Raw genomic sequence first — 14,357 nt, 5'->3', positions numbered from 1 at the left:
CTAAAGGAGAATGCTTTTCTCCCACAAGTCCCTAGTACAAGATTTCTAGATGTATAATCTTTGCACGCTCTCTCTCTCTTTCTCTCTGTGTGTGTGTGTGTGTGTGTACCTCAGAGTTGTTAATGGGAACAAGAATAGTCTCAGAGCATAATCAGAATCTTAGTGTAAGTGGGGTGAAGTCAAGACAAGTCTTAGACAGCAAGAAGTTAATGGGTGCCTAGAAAAACTCACCGGGAAGAGACAACAGGCAATAGAGGATTGTGCTTACTCCATACAGCCGCTTAGCATTTAAGATCAGCTAAAAACATATTCTGGTTTAAAAAATGAAGCTGGACTCCAGTGGCTCATGCCTATAACTCTAATTACTCAGGAGGCTGAGATCTGAAGATCGCAGTTCAAAGCCAGCCCAGGCAGGAAAGTCCATGAGACTCATCTCCAATGAACCACGAGAAAACCAGAAGTGGCAGTGTGGCTCAAGTGGTAGAGCACTAGCCTTGAGCTGAAGAGCTCAGAGACAGCACCCAGGCCCAGAGTTCAAGTCCCAGGACCAGAATAAATAAATAAACAATTAAAAAAAAAACACCTGAAACCTGGCTAGAAGAAACAAGGACCCACCATTCAAGTTCAAGGGATGTTTAGAAACTTGAGTCAATTGGACACAAAAATACATTCCATATTTGTTTCCCAAGTGGGTCGCCTGTGCCTACCACAAATGCTGTTTGGAGACAGGAGAGACCTGAGGAAAATCACTTTTTCTTAACATTGGCGGATGTTTGAACAGATATTTGAACTGAGGGCTTTCTGTTAGCCATAGCCAGGCTGGGGTTCTACCACTTCGGCCATGCCATACTCCTTTTAGCATTCTTTATTTTTCCAATTTGCCCGGGCAGGCCAGTTTGTCACGGGCCTGTCAGATCAGCTACCCAGAAAGTGTAAGTAGGAAAGCCACTTTTTAGACTAGTCTCTTAGGTTAGTCTTGATTTCACCCCCACGAATGTGGCCAGCAGCAGGCAGAGAATAGGAGGCGGAGTTTCGGCAATACAGCCCAGAGGCGTGGCGACGGGGTGTGACTGGGCTGGGAAGGGTGTGGCCAGGGCTGAAGTTCTAGGAAGGCAGCAGAGCCCTGCTACAATCCGCTGGGGGCGTGGCCTCGAGGAAGAGGCGTGGCTCGGGGCTTGTGGGGCGTGGCTTTGTGGATAGCCAGTTCGGGGTCCTGAGATACTAGCGGACTGTGAGCTGAGTGAATACTCTTTAAGAAAACCCTCAGGTAAGGATGGCTGCCTGGTGGAGTGGGATTCCCCCTATCGGAGCCGGGAAGGGCAGACCCAGAGAAAGCCGCGACCCTCCCCACGACTCTGCCCCGGTGTTCAAGCCCCGGCAGCTGTTGGTCTCCCAGTATTTCCTGAGCTCCCGGGGAGCGCCCCTGACTGAAGAGGGCCTATTAGGACTTCGTACTCTCGATCCCAGCCCTTTTCCTCTACTATGGTCTTTTGCATTTCACCACAAAATAGCTGTCCCAGAGAACTTGTGGGGGACAGAAGGCCAAGTACTTCAGAGGGCATGTGGCCAGCGGTGAATGAATCTAATCGATTCAAGTCCAGCCGGCTCTGAAATAGTTGCAGACCAGGGTAAAGGCGACACATCTTAAGTTACAGTTCCAGAAACCGAGGCAGGCAGTATGCTGGAACTCACTGAGCACTGCTTTGTACTTCTTCTCCACCCCCATCCCCACGGTGCCAGGAACTGGGGACAGCCTCCTAGTCACCCCCAGGGCAGGAGTTACCATCACAGCTGTGCCTGTGGAGAAATCTGAGCTTTTTTTGTTTTTCCACTCCCCAACTTCTTCTCCTGGCCCTTTGGTTTTGTGCCCCATCCTAAGGGCTGAAGGAGAGGAACCTTCCAAATACAAAATTGTTAGAAGCTGATATTCTTTGTGGCTTTCATCCTTAAACACTTCTATTTAGTGGCTAGTGACAACACATTAATATTAATGTCAGTGTTCTCCCTCCCATGTATTTTCCGCTGGGAAAGTTTGAGAAATACCAGGTGTTCATTGTATATGTATATACCTTAGAACTTGTTCTCTCAACCACTGAAAACCACCTTGGTTCTTTCCCCCACTTGCTTTACTGATTGATAATCGGAATGATCTTCACACTGCTGTTTAAAGCCTTTCTAGAATCTGGAGAGAAATAACCCTGCATTCTTCAGAGGGGTCATGGGTCTGTTGAAAATGAAGGCCCTCTCAGGATTTTTTTTTTAGGTCTTTCTTCCTTTTCTCAGATCTTTTAAAATCAATACCTATGCCAAGACTCACCTTTGCCGAAAGACCAAAAGCAGCAAGGGTGCCATTGTCTGTGCCTGAATACTGTTGCTCTGTTCTCCCTGAAGCTAGGCAAAAGACTGTGAGCGCTCACAACTGGAACAAAATAAAGTGTGAGTGGATTGTGAGTAAATAAGCTAATATGAGCATTTTTGACATGTGATGAAAAGAGGAAAATGCGTTACATCTCATGGCCTCACTGGGGCAGACACTTGTGCCACACAGAACAATTATTAGACATGTATTTTGAAACATCTCATACTGGGATCACACTCCTAGAAAAGGGTGAGAGGAGGAAGCTAAGCTTTCTTATCAAGATATGGCAACCTAATCTCTAGATTTCAGGCAATTGCAACAGATCTGCTTCTTTTGGAAATCAAGAAGCAAGGAAATGAAAGGTCAATCTGATGGGAACCAAGTAATGTCTTTCAATGCAAGAGTCAGAGTATGGTTCCTTTTTTGCTATCTGTTTTGCATAGATATAAATAATTTGATGAAGTAGAGGTTAAGCTACTTGTTATAATAAACATACAGTTTTCAAATGATTCTTTAAGGGCTTTCAGATTTTCTTTTTTTCCACACATTTCTATGTTTGAAAAACAACGGGTAAGGGACATGTCAGTCAAGTTTGAGAATACATATAAATAATCAGCTATAGCAAAGTGCCTATAGCATACAAAGCTTAGTTTCCTGTGACCCATTGAGTCCATGGGTATGTCTTTATAGACAAACTTAAACACAGGCTATTTTTTTAGGAACTACAGTATCATGTGGTAGTCCATTGTTAATGCTATGTTTAATGCCTAAACTACTATTTATGATATCACAGACTTAGCTATGATGAGTTCAGCAAGGGAGCTATAAATAACTAACTCTCAATAACTTATTATTTTGAATTTAACAGAAGGGATTGAATTTAACCCTGAGCATTAAAATCCTCATCTATTGTAAGTTTTGTGGCCTAGTGATTCCGAATTGAGTCTCTATTTGGATTTTCCTAGAACACTCCTTATCTCTGATATTCCAGATTCTGCTCCTTTTATGACTATTGGCTCTTACACAATCTCTTAGGATCTTGACAGGAGGTGGGGGGAGGGGAGGTGTGCATATGGGTATGTGGGAGTCATTCCTGGGGCTAGAACTCAGGGCCTGATCACCATCCCTTAGTGTTTTTGCTGGTTAATTGGGGATAAGAGTCTCATGGACTTTCCTGCCCAGGCGGACTTCAAACCACTATCCTCAGATCTCAGCCTCGTAATTTGCTAGGATTACAGATAAAAGTCACAGGCACCTGTCCTGGCATCTTTAAAATAGTTCTTTTATAGTACATCTGTAACTTATCCAGGGAGGGATTTTCCTCTTGTCTCTAACTTTGTGATGGCTCCTGAACAGAAGAGCTGCATTATTAACCCTCTCAGAGACCTTGCTTTCTGGCTGTCCCATTGGCATTTCAAATCTTTCCCTTCCTTGTTTTTCATACCAACTTCTGGTCCTCATCTTCATTCTACCAACATTGTTCCAGCCATAAAGTCACTAGGCCTCTACTTCTTCACCAAATATAAAACCCTACTCCCCACCCCCTTTTCTTTTCTTTTTAGGTACTAAGATTGAATCCAAGGCCGCATATTTGCTAGGTAGGCAATTTACTATTTGAGTCATGCTCCCGGTCCTTTTTCACTCTAGTTATTTTATCATATAGGGTTTTTGGGGTTTTGCTTTGGGCCAGCCTCAGACCTTGATCCTCCTACCTATGCCTCCTATGTACCTCCAATCAAAGTTGTATGCCTGCCACCCTGCCTTGTTTATTTATTGAGATAAGGTCTCACGGCCTCCAACTGTGATCCTACCAATTTTTGCCTCCCAAACAGCTAGGATTACAGGTATGAGCCATTATGCTCAGCATATTCTCCTCTTCTTTCTACCCATTCTCCTAACCAAAATGACTATTTCTTGAACACAATGTACCTTGCCTATCTCTGCTGGCACTGCCAGTTCACTGCTTCATATTCTTTCACTTGGACTACTGGAATTTTATTTCAAAGTCTGCATGACCCCAATTTGACCTGTCTACCCCCAAAACTGTTTCCCCCACTTTCTTTACTCTCAGCAACTCTAGCTTTCCAGTTGCTTAGGCTAAGAATCCTTCAGCAATATTTAACCCCTTTCTTTCACATTTTATAAGCTGTATCTCCAGGATATTATCCAGAATCCAAGTACATCTTAACACTTTTACTGTGACCTGCTCAGGTCATGTCCCTGGATTATCCTAAGATACCTTCTTTTTTCCCCTGCTGGAGATTTAACCAGGGATCTCACATGTGCTCTACCACTGTGCTACATCCTTACTACTCCAAAGGTGATTTTTCATAGGTAACACCAAGTAATCTAAAAATGTAAATCAGCAGGCTGGCCCAGAACCTCAAGTGGTAAAGCGCCTGCCTAGCAAGCACCAGACCTGACCAAACCTCAGTACTGCCAACACTAATTAAATTAATGAATAAATTAAAAAAATAAAACTGTAAATCAGATTGTTGTTCCTCTGTTCAAAAATCTCATTTCACTTAGAACAGTAGTTCTCCACCTCAGCTCACTTGTTACTGGACAACACTTGGCAATAGCTGGAGACACTTTTTCATTGTTGCTGTTGTGCTAGGCCTGAGGCTTGAACTCAGAGCCTGGCTGCTATCCCTGAGCTTCATTTTTCTCAAGGCTAGCCCTCTACCTCTTGAGCCATAGCTCTACTTTCAGCTTTTTGGGTCATTCATTGGAGATAAGGGTCTCACAGACTTTCCTACCAGAGCTGGCTTTAAACCGTGATCCTCAGATCTCATGCTCTTGAGTAACTGGGATTATTGGCAGGAGACATTTTTTTGTTATCATAACTCTACTGTAAGTTTTGTAGGTCCCCTAGCCACTACTAGCCAGTAGGAATTCTTCTGTACAGAGAACAGCTCCTCTCAACCTTCTGGTCAGTAATTCCAGGGTTCAGAAACTCTGAGTGAGAAAAAGAACCCTTATGATGACCTAGAAGTCAAATTGATCTCTCATCCATTGCTTCTGGACCTCAAATATCTTCTCTTCACTCCAACTATATGGCCATCTTTTGAATGTGTCCAATGTGCTCCTTCTTCAGGGTCTTTGCACAAACCTCCTCCCTCACCTTTCTTTAGAGAGGTATATAGTGCATTCTCTACCTCTTTCAATCCTTTGCTCAAATTCTACCTTCTCAATGAGGCCAAATACAACACCCTGTCCCCAGTGTAACTCCAGATTCACACCTTATACTGCTCTACATTTCACTGGACATATTCAAACTATCTCTAGAACTGCTTTATTTATTACATGTGTTGTTTGTTATCTGTATCTCCCTACTAGAATGTAAGCATCACAAAGGGATGGTCCGTGTTTCATTTCCCCAACATTGACTCCATTTTCATTTCTTATCTTGAAGGAAGAAAGAATAAAAGAGTAATGGACTGAATAAGGGACAGTTTAAAGACTCACATCATTCTTGACTTTTCTAGCTGCACCCCTTGCTTAACATCCATCCATCCTGTGCTCTGCTTTCCCAATATACACAGAATAAAATATAAAAGCTTTCCAGACTCTTGAAACTTCATAGTTCCCAAAATAATCTCAAATCACCATGGAATCCCACCTTGTACTGCATCCTGAGGCATCTGCTTGGTCTGCACACTGACAAATCCTAACAGCAGACATGGGATAATGAGAAGAAACTTTAGACAGTCTTTCCCTATGGTTTCCACAATGAGTTTGAGAGTCAGACCCATGCTTGTAATCCTAGCTACTCAAGAGGGCAAGATCTGAGGATTGTAGTCCAAGCCAGCCCAGGCAGAAAAGTCCATAAGATACTTATCTCCAATTAACCACTAAAAAGCTGGAAGTACATGTGACTCACGTGGTACAGCACTAGCCTTGAACAACAAAGCTAAGGGACAGTGGCCAGGCCTTGTGTTCAAGCCCCCTACCCCAGTACCAACACACACACACACACACACACACACACACACACACACACACACGTTTGGAATTCTGTTGTTGCTCTGTTTTATCTACAGGATGCTAAAGAAAGTCATGGCCCCCTACAATGAGATCAGGAATTGTCTGGGGAACAGATTTAGACTTCCAGGCCCCTACAGGCAGTCCACCACTAGGTGGTGAGCTTTGTGAATGATTGAAAGAATGCAGGTGACATCAAGCCCTCTAACACTAAAGAGCTGAAGGTATACATGTGATACTTCCTCTGGATCAGATGTCATCCACCAGCAGTCTTGACATTGTCCATACATAGGTGACTACTGAGTATGGGGTGGTCCTTATGATGTAACCAAGGCCCTGGCTTTTTGCCCAGACTGCCAAACCAGCTCAATCTTGCCTCAATCTTCTCCTGAGAACTGGCGGAGGAGTGAGGCCAAAGGCCATTTATTCAGACTTCTCCAAGAGCCTGTAATAACCACCCTAAGATCCCCTATTCAGCTTCTTGTGCAGGGCCCTGTGTTCTGGACATTCTGTTTGTACAATTTCTGCCGGTAGCAACACGTCCTTGCCCGGTCTTATCGCAACCTTCCCAGTGAAGGCTGAGCCAGGTCCCTTCTCTTGATTATACACTGTACCCAGCATTGTCTCTTTGGAAGTTACTAAGTCACTCTTCTCAACTAGATTGTAGAAAAGAAAGGCTTCTTTAGCCATTGTTTTCCCATACCCCCTTAACACTGAAATCATCTAAGTTCTGCCTATTTCCACTCCCAATTTGTCCCCTCTGGCCTTGAGGCCGAATCACCCTCTTATATACTCATCATTCCTGAAGCTTCCCCTGTCCTAGGGCCTTGGCCCATCCTCTTGAATTGTTCCAGCTGCACCGCCACTCTTCAAAACTTTGAGTCTTTACTCCTATATTTTTATTGCACTAGATTGAGAGTGTCATTGCATTCAACTTGAAGAGATACCTGTTCAGTTATGCTAAGCAAATAAGCCACAGAAAAGCAAATATTATACGATTCTACTTACATGAGGAGCAAGAATAAGCAAATACACAGAGACATAGAGTAGAACAGAGGTTGCCAAGCACTAAAGGGCAGGGAAAGAGTTGTATTTACTGAGTACAGAGTTTATATGGGGAGGAGGGATGGTGGAGGATGTTTGGGTATAGATGGCATATATATATATATAATATACTTTGTGTCCCTGCATTTGTACAATTATGATTGCTTACATTGTAAATATTATGTATGTGTTATCATTGTTTTTTCAAAGAGGACTGAAAAGAAAGAAATGTATTTTTTCCTTGTAGATTCCAAGATTTAGAGAGTCAAGAAGAGCATGACCTTTTCATTTCTAAAACAGTACACTGTTGTACATAAGGTCATTGTGCATTATTCCTTCTATTCGGGAATGGAAATCAGTGCAAAGGAAGCTCAGTGATAAGGCATGTTTCCCCCACATCTCTTGACTGTTGTTGAAATTTCATTTTAATGTCAAATCAATTTATCAGAGAGAAACTTGATTAGTTCCAATTGTTTGATGTTATTGACTTTAAGAAAGGACATTAAAGGTCATCCAGAACTACTTTCTATTTTAATAGTTTTTGCATTTATATCTTGAGTAGCATCTTGGCATTGAGCACTAATAATTTGTTTTTATCTAACACTTATCATCTTTTCCAGAGAGCTTTCTTGTTTTGTTTTGGTTTTTGCCAGTCCTGGGGCTTGGACTCAGGGCCTGAGCACTGTCCCTGGCTTCTCTTTGCTCAAGGCTAGCACTCTACCACAGCGCCACTTCAGGCTTTTTCTATATATGTGGTACTGAGGAATCGAATCCAGGGCTTCATGTATATGAGGCAAGCACTCTACCACTAGGCCACATTCCCAGCCCCCGAGAGCTTTCTTATAACTTGTACTATTTGAGGTCATAGAGTCAGCTTCTTGTATAGTGTTAACTGAGCTATTTTTCCTGCTCCTCTAGTTCTAGATTCCTGAGTAAGTTTAAGAATACACATTAAGACTTTACCTTAAACACTTCATTTCATATAATCCTTTTGTCCTGCTGAACTTCATCTATAAGTGTTACAGTTCATGCTAAACATAAACTTCCATTCTAGAATGTGCTGTCAGCCAAATGATAGGTTTGGTTCTTGAAATAAGGATCAGCATCTTTTCTGTCATCTGTTCTGGCCACCTAACAACACCCATCTTTACAAGGGTCTGTAATGCAGCTGTAATTGACACAGATACTGTCCCGACCACATGGGGCTAGGATCTGGGGAGGACATTACTGATTAGGTACTTCATTCAACTAGAATACACACTATAACAACAACAAAAAAAGAGTGCTAGGCTAACCTGTTGGTCACATGGTCAGGGCAAGTTGTAAGGAAGTGAATTTCGAGTCACCTGAAGAATGAGCAGGAATTAACCAAACACAGACTGAGGGAGTATGAGCCAAGGAAGAATGTCTGCACAGGCCGGCAGAGACAACAAAAATGGGAGAAAGTGAAGTTCACGTGGCAGGTGAGCAGGTCCAAACACAAATGGACTTGAGGCTGAGACCTCGACAGAGCCAGGCTCTGAAAGCTTCCAGCTACATTGCAGTCATGGTTGCCCAAGTGGTATCCCAAACAGCTCTCGGAATGCATTGCAAATAGTCATTCTAAGCATTTCAAAATCTTCAGTGGAATGAATGTAGAATTAAGATTTTTTTTTAAATTTCAGAACTTGCTTGTTCACTTGGTACAGAGATGAGAGTTTCAGGAAATGTGGATGAAGCAATATCAGAGCAGGGGTGGAGAGCTGGAGAAGTATCTGAAGTTAATCTTGCCTTAATGTAAAGATTCTGTAATGAACACCCTAGAAACCATTGCCTTCTGAGACTTTCATTGGGAAACATAGAGAGGTAGAGAGAGAATTAAACAGTAATTTTGCCCATACCCTTCATATACCCATACCATCACATTGCACCAAATACTGGCAGAGTCACAGATTATATTTAAACTTAGATTTCAAAACCACCCATGACTATATTGGCAGGATATGACTTCTTTTGTTTTTTTTCCTCTCTCTCTCTCTCTCTCTCTCTCTCTCTCTCTCTCTCTCTCTCTCTCTCTCAAGCAATTCAGCATATGGAGCATATGCTTGTTTTTATTCAATTCCTTTTGGGATACTTAATGGGGATTCGAGGGAGTCTTTTTTTTTTTTAATTTTAGAATGTGATACCCTAAACAGTCAGTTTATTCATCTGACTGAAGAGAATCTTTTCTTTAGGCCTCTAATATTTGAAAAACCCTGAGGGAAAGGCCAAGCACATGAGTCAGTCTTCTGAACTCTGCCTGCCACTGAGGGACCAATGAGACTGAGCAACAAGAGCAAATAAACTACTGACTTTTGTTTGCCCTCCCCCCACCTCAGGGTGTGAGCTAAACTACCAGTCTGAATGTTGTCCTACTTAGATGTTTCCACATGAGTTTTCGTCTCTGTTGCTCATAGGGTTTCCTCCTCTGCCCTTCTCTGATTTTTAGGTCCCTGCAAGTCACGGAGATTTCAACTCAAAGAGGATGATGAATCGACTGAGGGGGATCCTTCAAACATCTCCATGCACTTTGCTGTGGAGAAGGTTCCAGGTTCCAACGTCCATGCCAGTGAGGCCCTGCAGTCTCTATACCTGCACCTACAGAACCCGCAACCGAGCCTGTGAGTACTCCACTTCCTTAAATAGAGCAAACATACTTGTTGAGTTTATAACATTCACATGTGTTATACATGTGCAGGTATGATGTCATTAACATTCCAGTGCAGACTTAGATGCCTAAGACCCAGGAGAATAACTGTTTCTTTAATGATTCATTAAAGTAAATGTGGGAAGTTCTTTTTTGACCAATCCTCCCCTGACCCAGGCACACTGTTTAAACTCAGGACCTCACACTTGCTCTGCTTGCTTGCTCAGCTGGTGCTTTACCAGCCATCACTCCAGCCTAGATTTTTGCTAGTTATTTTTTTATTCAAATTTTTATTATCAAACTGATGTACAGAGAGGTTACAGTTTCATACGTTAGGCATTGGATACATTTCTTGTACTGTTTGTTACCTTGTCCCTCATACTCCCCCCTCCCCTTCTTTCCCTTCCCCCCCCCCCCCCCCGGAGGTGTTCAGATCACTTACACCAAACAGTTTTGCAAGTATTGCTTTTGTAGTTGTTTCTCTTTTTTTACCCTGTGTCTCTCAAATTTGGTATTCCCTTTGAATTTCCTACTTCCAATACCAGTAAACACGGTTTCCAATATACTCAGATAAGATTACAGAGATAGTGTAGGTACAACCACAGGAAGGTGATACAAGAACATCATCAATAATAGAAGATACAGATACACATAGGACGTTGAAAGTAGTTACAACTGTGATATAACAATTGTTTCCATAACATGGAGTTCATTTCACTTAGCATCATCTTATGTGTTCATCAGGGTATAGCTATTGGGCCTTGTGATACTCTGCTATGACTTGCCTAAACCTGTACTAATTATTCCCAATAAGGGAGGCCATAGAGTCCATGTTTCTTTGGGTCTGGCTCACTTCACTTAGTATAAGTTTGGAGATGGAGTCTTGAGGACTTTTCGCCCTGAGGTTGAGTTCAAACCTTGATCTTCTAGAATTATAAGCAGGAGCTACCAGCACCCAACTTGTTCAGTTTTAAGATGATCTCATTGGCAAACTGAGCAACAGATATCCGATGTCAAATATCTTGGAATCTTATATCTTTATCACTTGTTGTTGGCAGTTTTTTTTTTTTTACTAAGTTTGATTCATAGGCTGCGGGCAAATTATTCCAATGACTCATGTGTCTGGAAGTTACGTATTAATATTTTCAAGCTCTTTGTGCTCTGGACTATTCTGTCCTGAGGTGCAAATCCTCGAGTCAGTTCGGGCTGACAGGCTTGCAGGTGCATGCTTTGCTAAATATGGAAGGTAAGTGAGGAGGCAGATGATGTTCTTCAAACCTCTCAATTTTCCCCTGGAAATAGAAGGTGGTATCCATGCCATGAGAGTGTGGAAATTTTCCATTGTGACATTCACATAGAGGATGGATTGCTCTGTGCTTTAGTGACTGTCCTGAGAATTGTAGGCCTTTACTGGCAAGATAATTTTAACATCCTCCTCCACCAGTTACAAGAACCAAAAAGTGTCTTCAGCGATTGCCCAACACACTCTAGGGAACAAAATTGCCCTCTGGTTATGAACCATTAAGATAATTGGAGAATAAAATGTGCATTTGTAGAAAGTTGAATTTGGGTTTATGGAAAGATGATTTCTTTGAAGGCATATCATTAAAGAGAATATTTAATTCATGTTTTCCATTATTTAAAAGAAAGGGACATGGGCTTTTCTAATGTTGGTCTACATTTAGAACTAGATTTCTCCATTTTTATCATATATGTACATAATAAAAAGAATGCATAAAATGGAATGCTTTGAATGGTGAGAGAAAGGGAAGGGGAACACGGTCCTAATATTTAATCTACATATTTAATCTACATATACAATATACAATGTAACTATACAGTGTGGGTGGGTTGGGAAAGATTGGGGAGAACAATGGAAGAGATAACATTGATCAAGATGCCTTGTACTGATTTGTTAAATTTGCAACTGATTTATTAAATAGAAACCCCTTTGTACAATTACTTGAAGAGGATGTTTTGTTTTGTGGTTTTTTAAAATCCCAAATCCAAAAGAGGAAAATATATTAGTAATTAATGATAATTCCCATAAATCCAAGGTTTTGAAACAGCTTCATAAATATATTTTAATTGGAAGTTTGTTTCCTTCCCTTTAATGTTGACTATAGTCTCATCAAAGTAAACTGTCTGGAATCATAATAAAGTTCTGGTTGTTGGGTGTGGCTTCCTACCAGCATGCCCACATCCTATCCAGACCAGCTCATTCTCAACTCTGGCACTTTGTGGTCTAAGGCAAAAAACAGAAAAAATTAGTCATACTTATCTAGCTACAAAAAGTTTCCTTTAAAAAAGACAGAACACTAAAAGTTAAACGAGTAAAATCTTGTATGTTTATGTGTATAGGACAGTTTGCTGCTTTCAGTGGTTAAAAAATGAACATTTGTGACCTCAGGAGGTGGGGCTTTACTTAATATTTCACACTGTACAACATATGTTTGCAAATCAGTAGAGAAAAAAAGCAGGGCACAGTTACCATTTAGTTAGTTCTTGGCATGCTGCACTGTCCCAACCTGTTTTTACCCAGTGGTTATTAGGTCTTTGTTGCCCCACTGAGAATATTTCCTCTTTTGATGTCTTAACTCGACCTGCCTAGTGGTAAGGACAATACTCATTGTTTCTGGCAGCCCAGTAGCCCAAGAGAAAAGTCCAGTTACAGGACATTTTAGGCCCTAAGCTCCAACTCCCGAATTTCATAGGTCTGGTCTGTTAGGAAAATGGAGACCAGAAAAGAAATAGGCTGGACTTGATCATCAACAGGCTAGGACTGTTTATTGCCAGCCAGGGGCACAGACCTTCCTGCAGGTTTGGAGGTTGTGCAAGGGAATGGATTTGGGGGTGGGCTTGTATAGGTCTTAACAAGGAAGCAGAAAATTGAAAAATGGGCTATGGTCTCTTGGGGGCCCAGAGTGGTGTCCTTGGCCAGGCCCAAATTGGAATAACAAGCCTGCAGACAGGCATGCGGTCAAGTCGGTTCACGTACACCTGTTGTCTTGCTTGACCTGGGGGAATAAGGCAGGAATCAATCCTTCAAGGTCCATCTTCTCTCCCTAACTCCTTAAATAAAGAGTTGAGAGATGGTGAAGAGCAGAAAAAGGAAATTTATGAAGTGACATGGACACTTTGGCACATCTTCCTCAACAGACATTTTCTTTAGCTTTTAAATAGGAAGAAGAATTGAGGGCACATAGGTGAGAGGTGTAGCTGGCTAACAGCATAATGGTCTGTCAGCTCACTATCTCAGGAAGGATGTAGGGGGAGAAGGGGCATCAAAAACCTCTGTCAGGTAGTCCAGTCTTTCCTGGATTTCAAGATGGCTACACAGTAGTTGTAGGAGAGCCTAACTCAGCAAAGGACACAGACACAAAATGGAGCCTGGGCTGTGTAACTTTTAGCCTGCCTTCAGTTCATTTGTGGACACAAGTTAGGGGTCAGTACTGCCTACCAAATCAGCTTTTAAGCACCTGTTAAAGGCACAGTGACACTGGTGACCAATATAACCTATGTTGTTGAGGACTAGAGACTCAATGTTGGCAGTTACTTTTAACATTATGATTTGTTTTATAATATAAGAGAATAGAGAAAACCTGAAGTAGGAGGTTGTAGCAACTTAATAAAACCTAACATTTTAGGACAGCTCTTCTGCTCCTTGTTTTTACTTTGCTCCCTAAGCTCCTGCCAAGTAATCATTGGCTATCAATTCAAATTGTTGTTTGCTGTTATCTCAAGAAGGCTATTTAATAGGCTATACAGCTATTACCCTAGATGAAAATAAGAACAATTTCTTTTAGAGTATAATCTAGTAACATTTAGCCTAATTGACACACTTAAAAATTAGACATAAGGTTGTAGACCAAAGGAAAATGAATTTGATCATTTAGTAATTCTTAAGTTAATGAAATTATAAGCAATGTACTTTAGAATGGAGAAAGTATACATTTGTGCTTACTGTAATGAGCCATATAGGTAATCCTTATTTTCTAATGAACACATTTAAAAAAGTACAAATAAACAGATCAAATTAATTCTACTAATGTATTTTATTTAACCGAGCATATCTTAATGTTTATGATATCCCTAATTTTAGAAAAGAAACATTTCCTTGTATCCTAATTTGTGAAGTAAGTCAGGCCTAGAAAGACAAAGGACACATGTTCTCTTTCACATGGGGAACCAATTTATGAATGTACAAATGAGCACATACGTGGATGTATGCAAGTATACACAAATGTATTAGCTGAAGTATGGGATTTGCAGGGGAGAATTCAAACAGTGTAATTCCTTAGAAAA

At 41.4% G+C, this 14,357-nt stretch overlaps 1 protein-coding gene across 2 annotated transcripts in view; it reads left to right on the top strand.

Moving 5' to 3' along the window:
• Positions 1-1,161: 1,161 nt before the first annotated feature.
• Positions 1,162-14,357, top strand: part of Ca5b (carbonic anhydrase 5B) — a 30,104-nt gene continuing 16,908 nt past the window's right edge. The window contains exons 1-3 of one of the 2 annotated variants that reach the window (XM_048336271.1): positions 1,187-1,267; positions 6,403-6,631; positions 9,855-10,026. In XM_048336271.1, the coding sequence (XP_048192228.1) occupies positions 9,891-10,026 (136 nt within the window). In that variant the 5' untranslated portion in view covers positions 1,187-1,267; positions 6,403-6,631; positions 9,855-9,890. Of the gene's footprint in view, positions 1,268-6,402; positions 6,632-9,854; positions 10,027-14,357 lie in introns of both variants that reach the window. The other variant, XM_048336270.1, reaches the window with a different exon arrangement.

The sequence above is a fragment of the Perognathus longimembris genome, chromosome 28, assembly GCF_023159225.1.
Source record: "Perognathus longimembris pacificus isolate PPM17 chromosome 28, ASM2315922v1, whole genome shotgun sequence".
Taxonomy (NCBI): domain Eukaryota; kingdom Metazoa; phylum Chordata; class Mammalia; order Rodentia; family Heteromyidae; genus Perognathus; species Perognathus longimembris.
The sequence above is the reverse complement of the archived record's forward strand: the minus strand, read 5'-3'. Positions and strand labels throughout refer to the sequence as shown.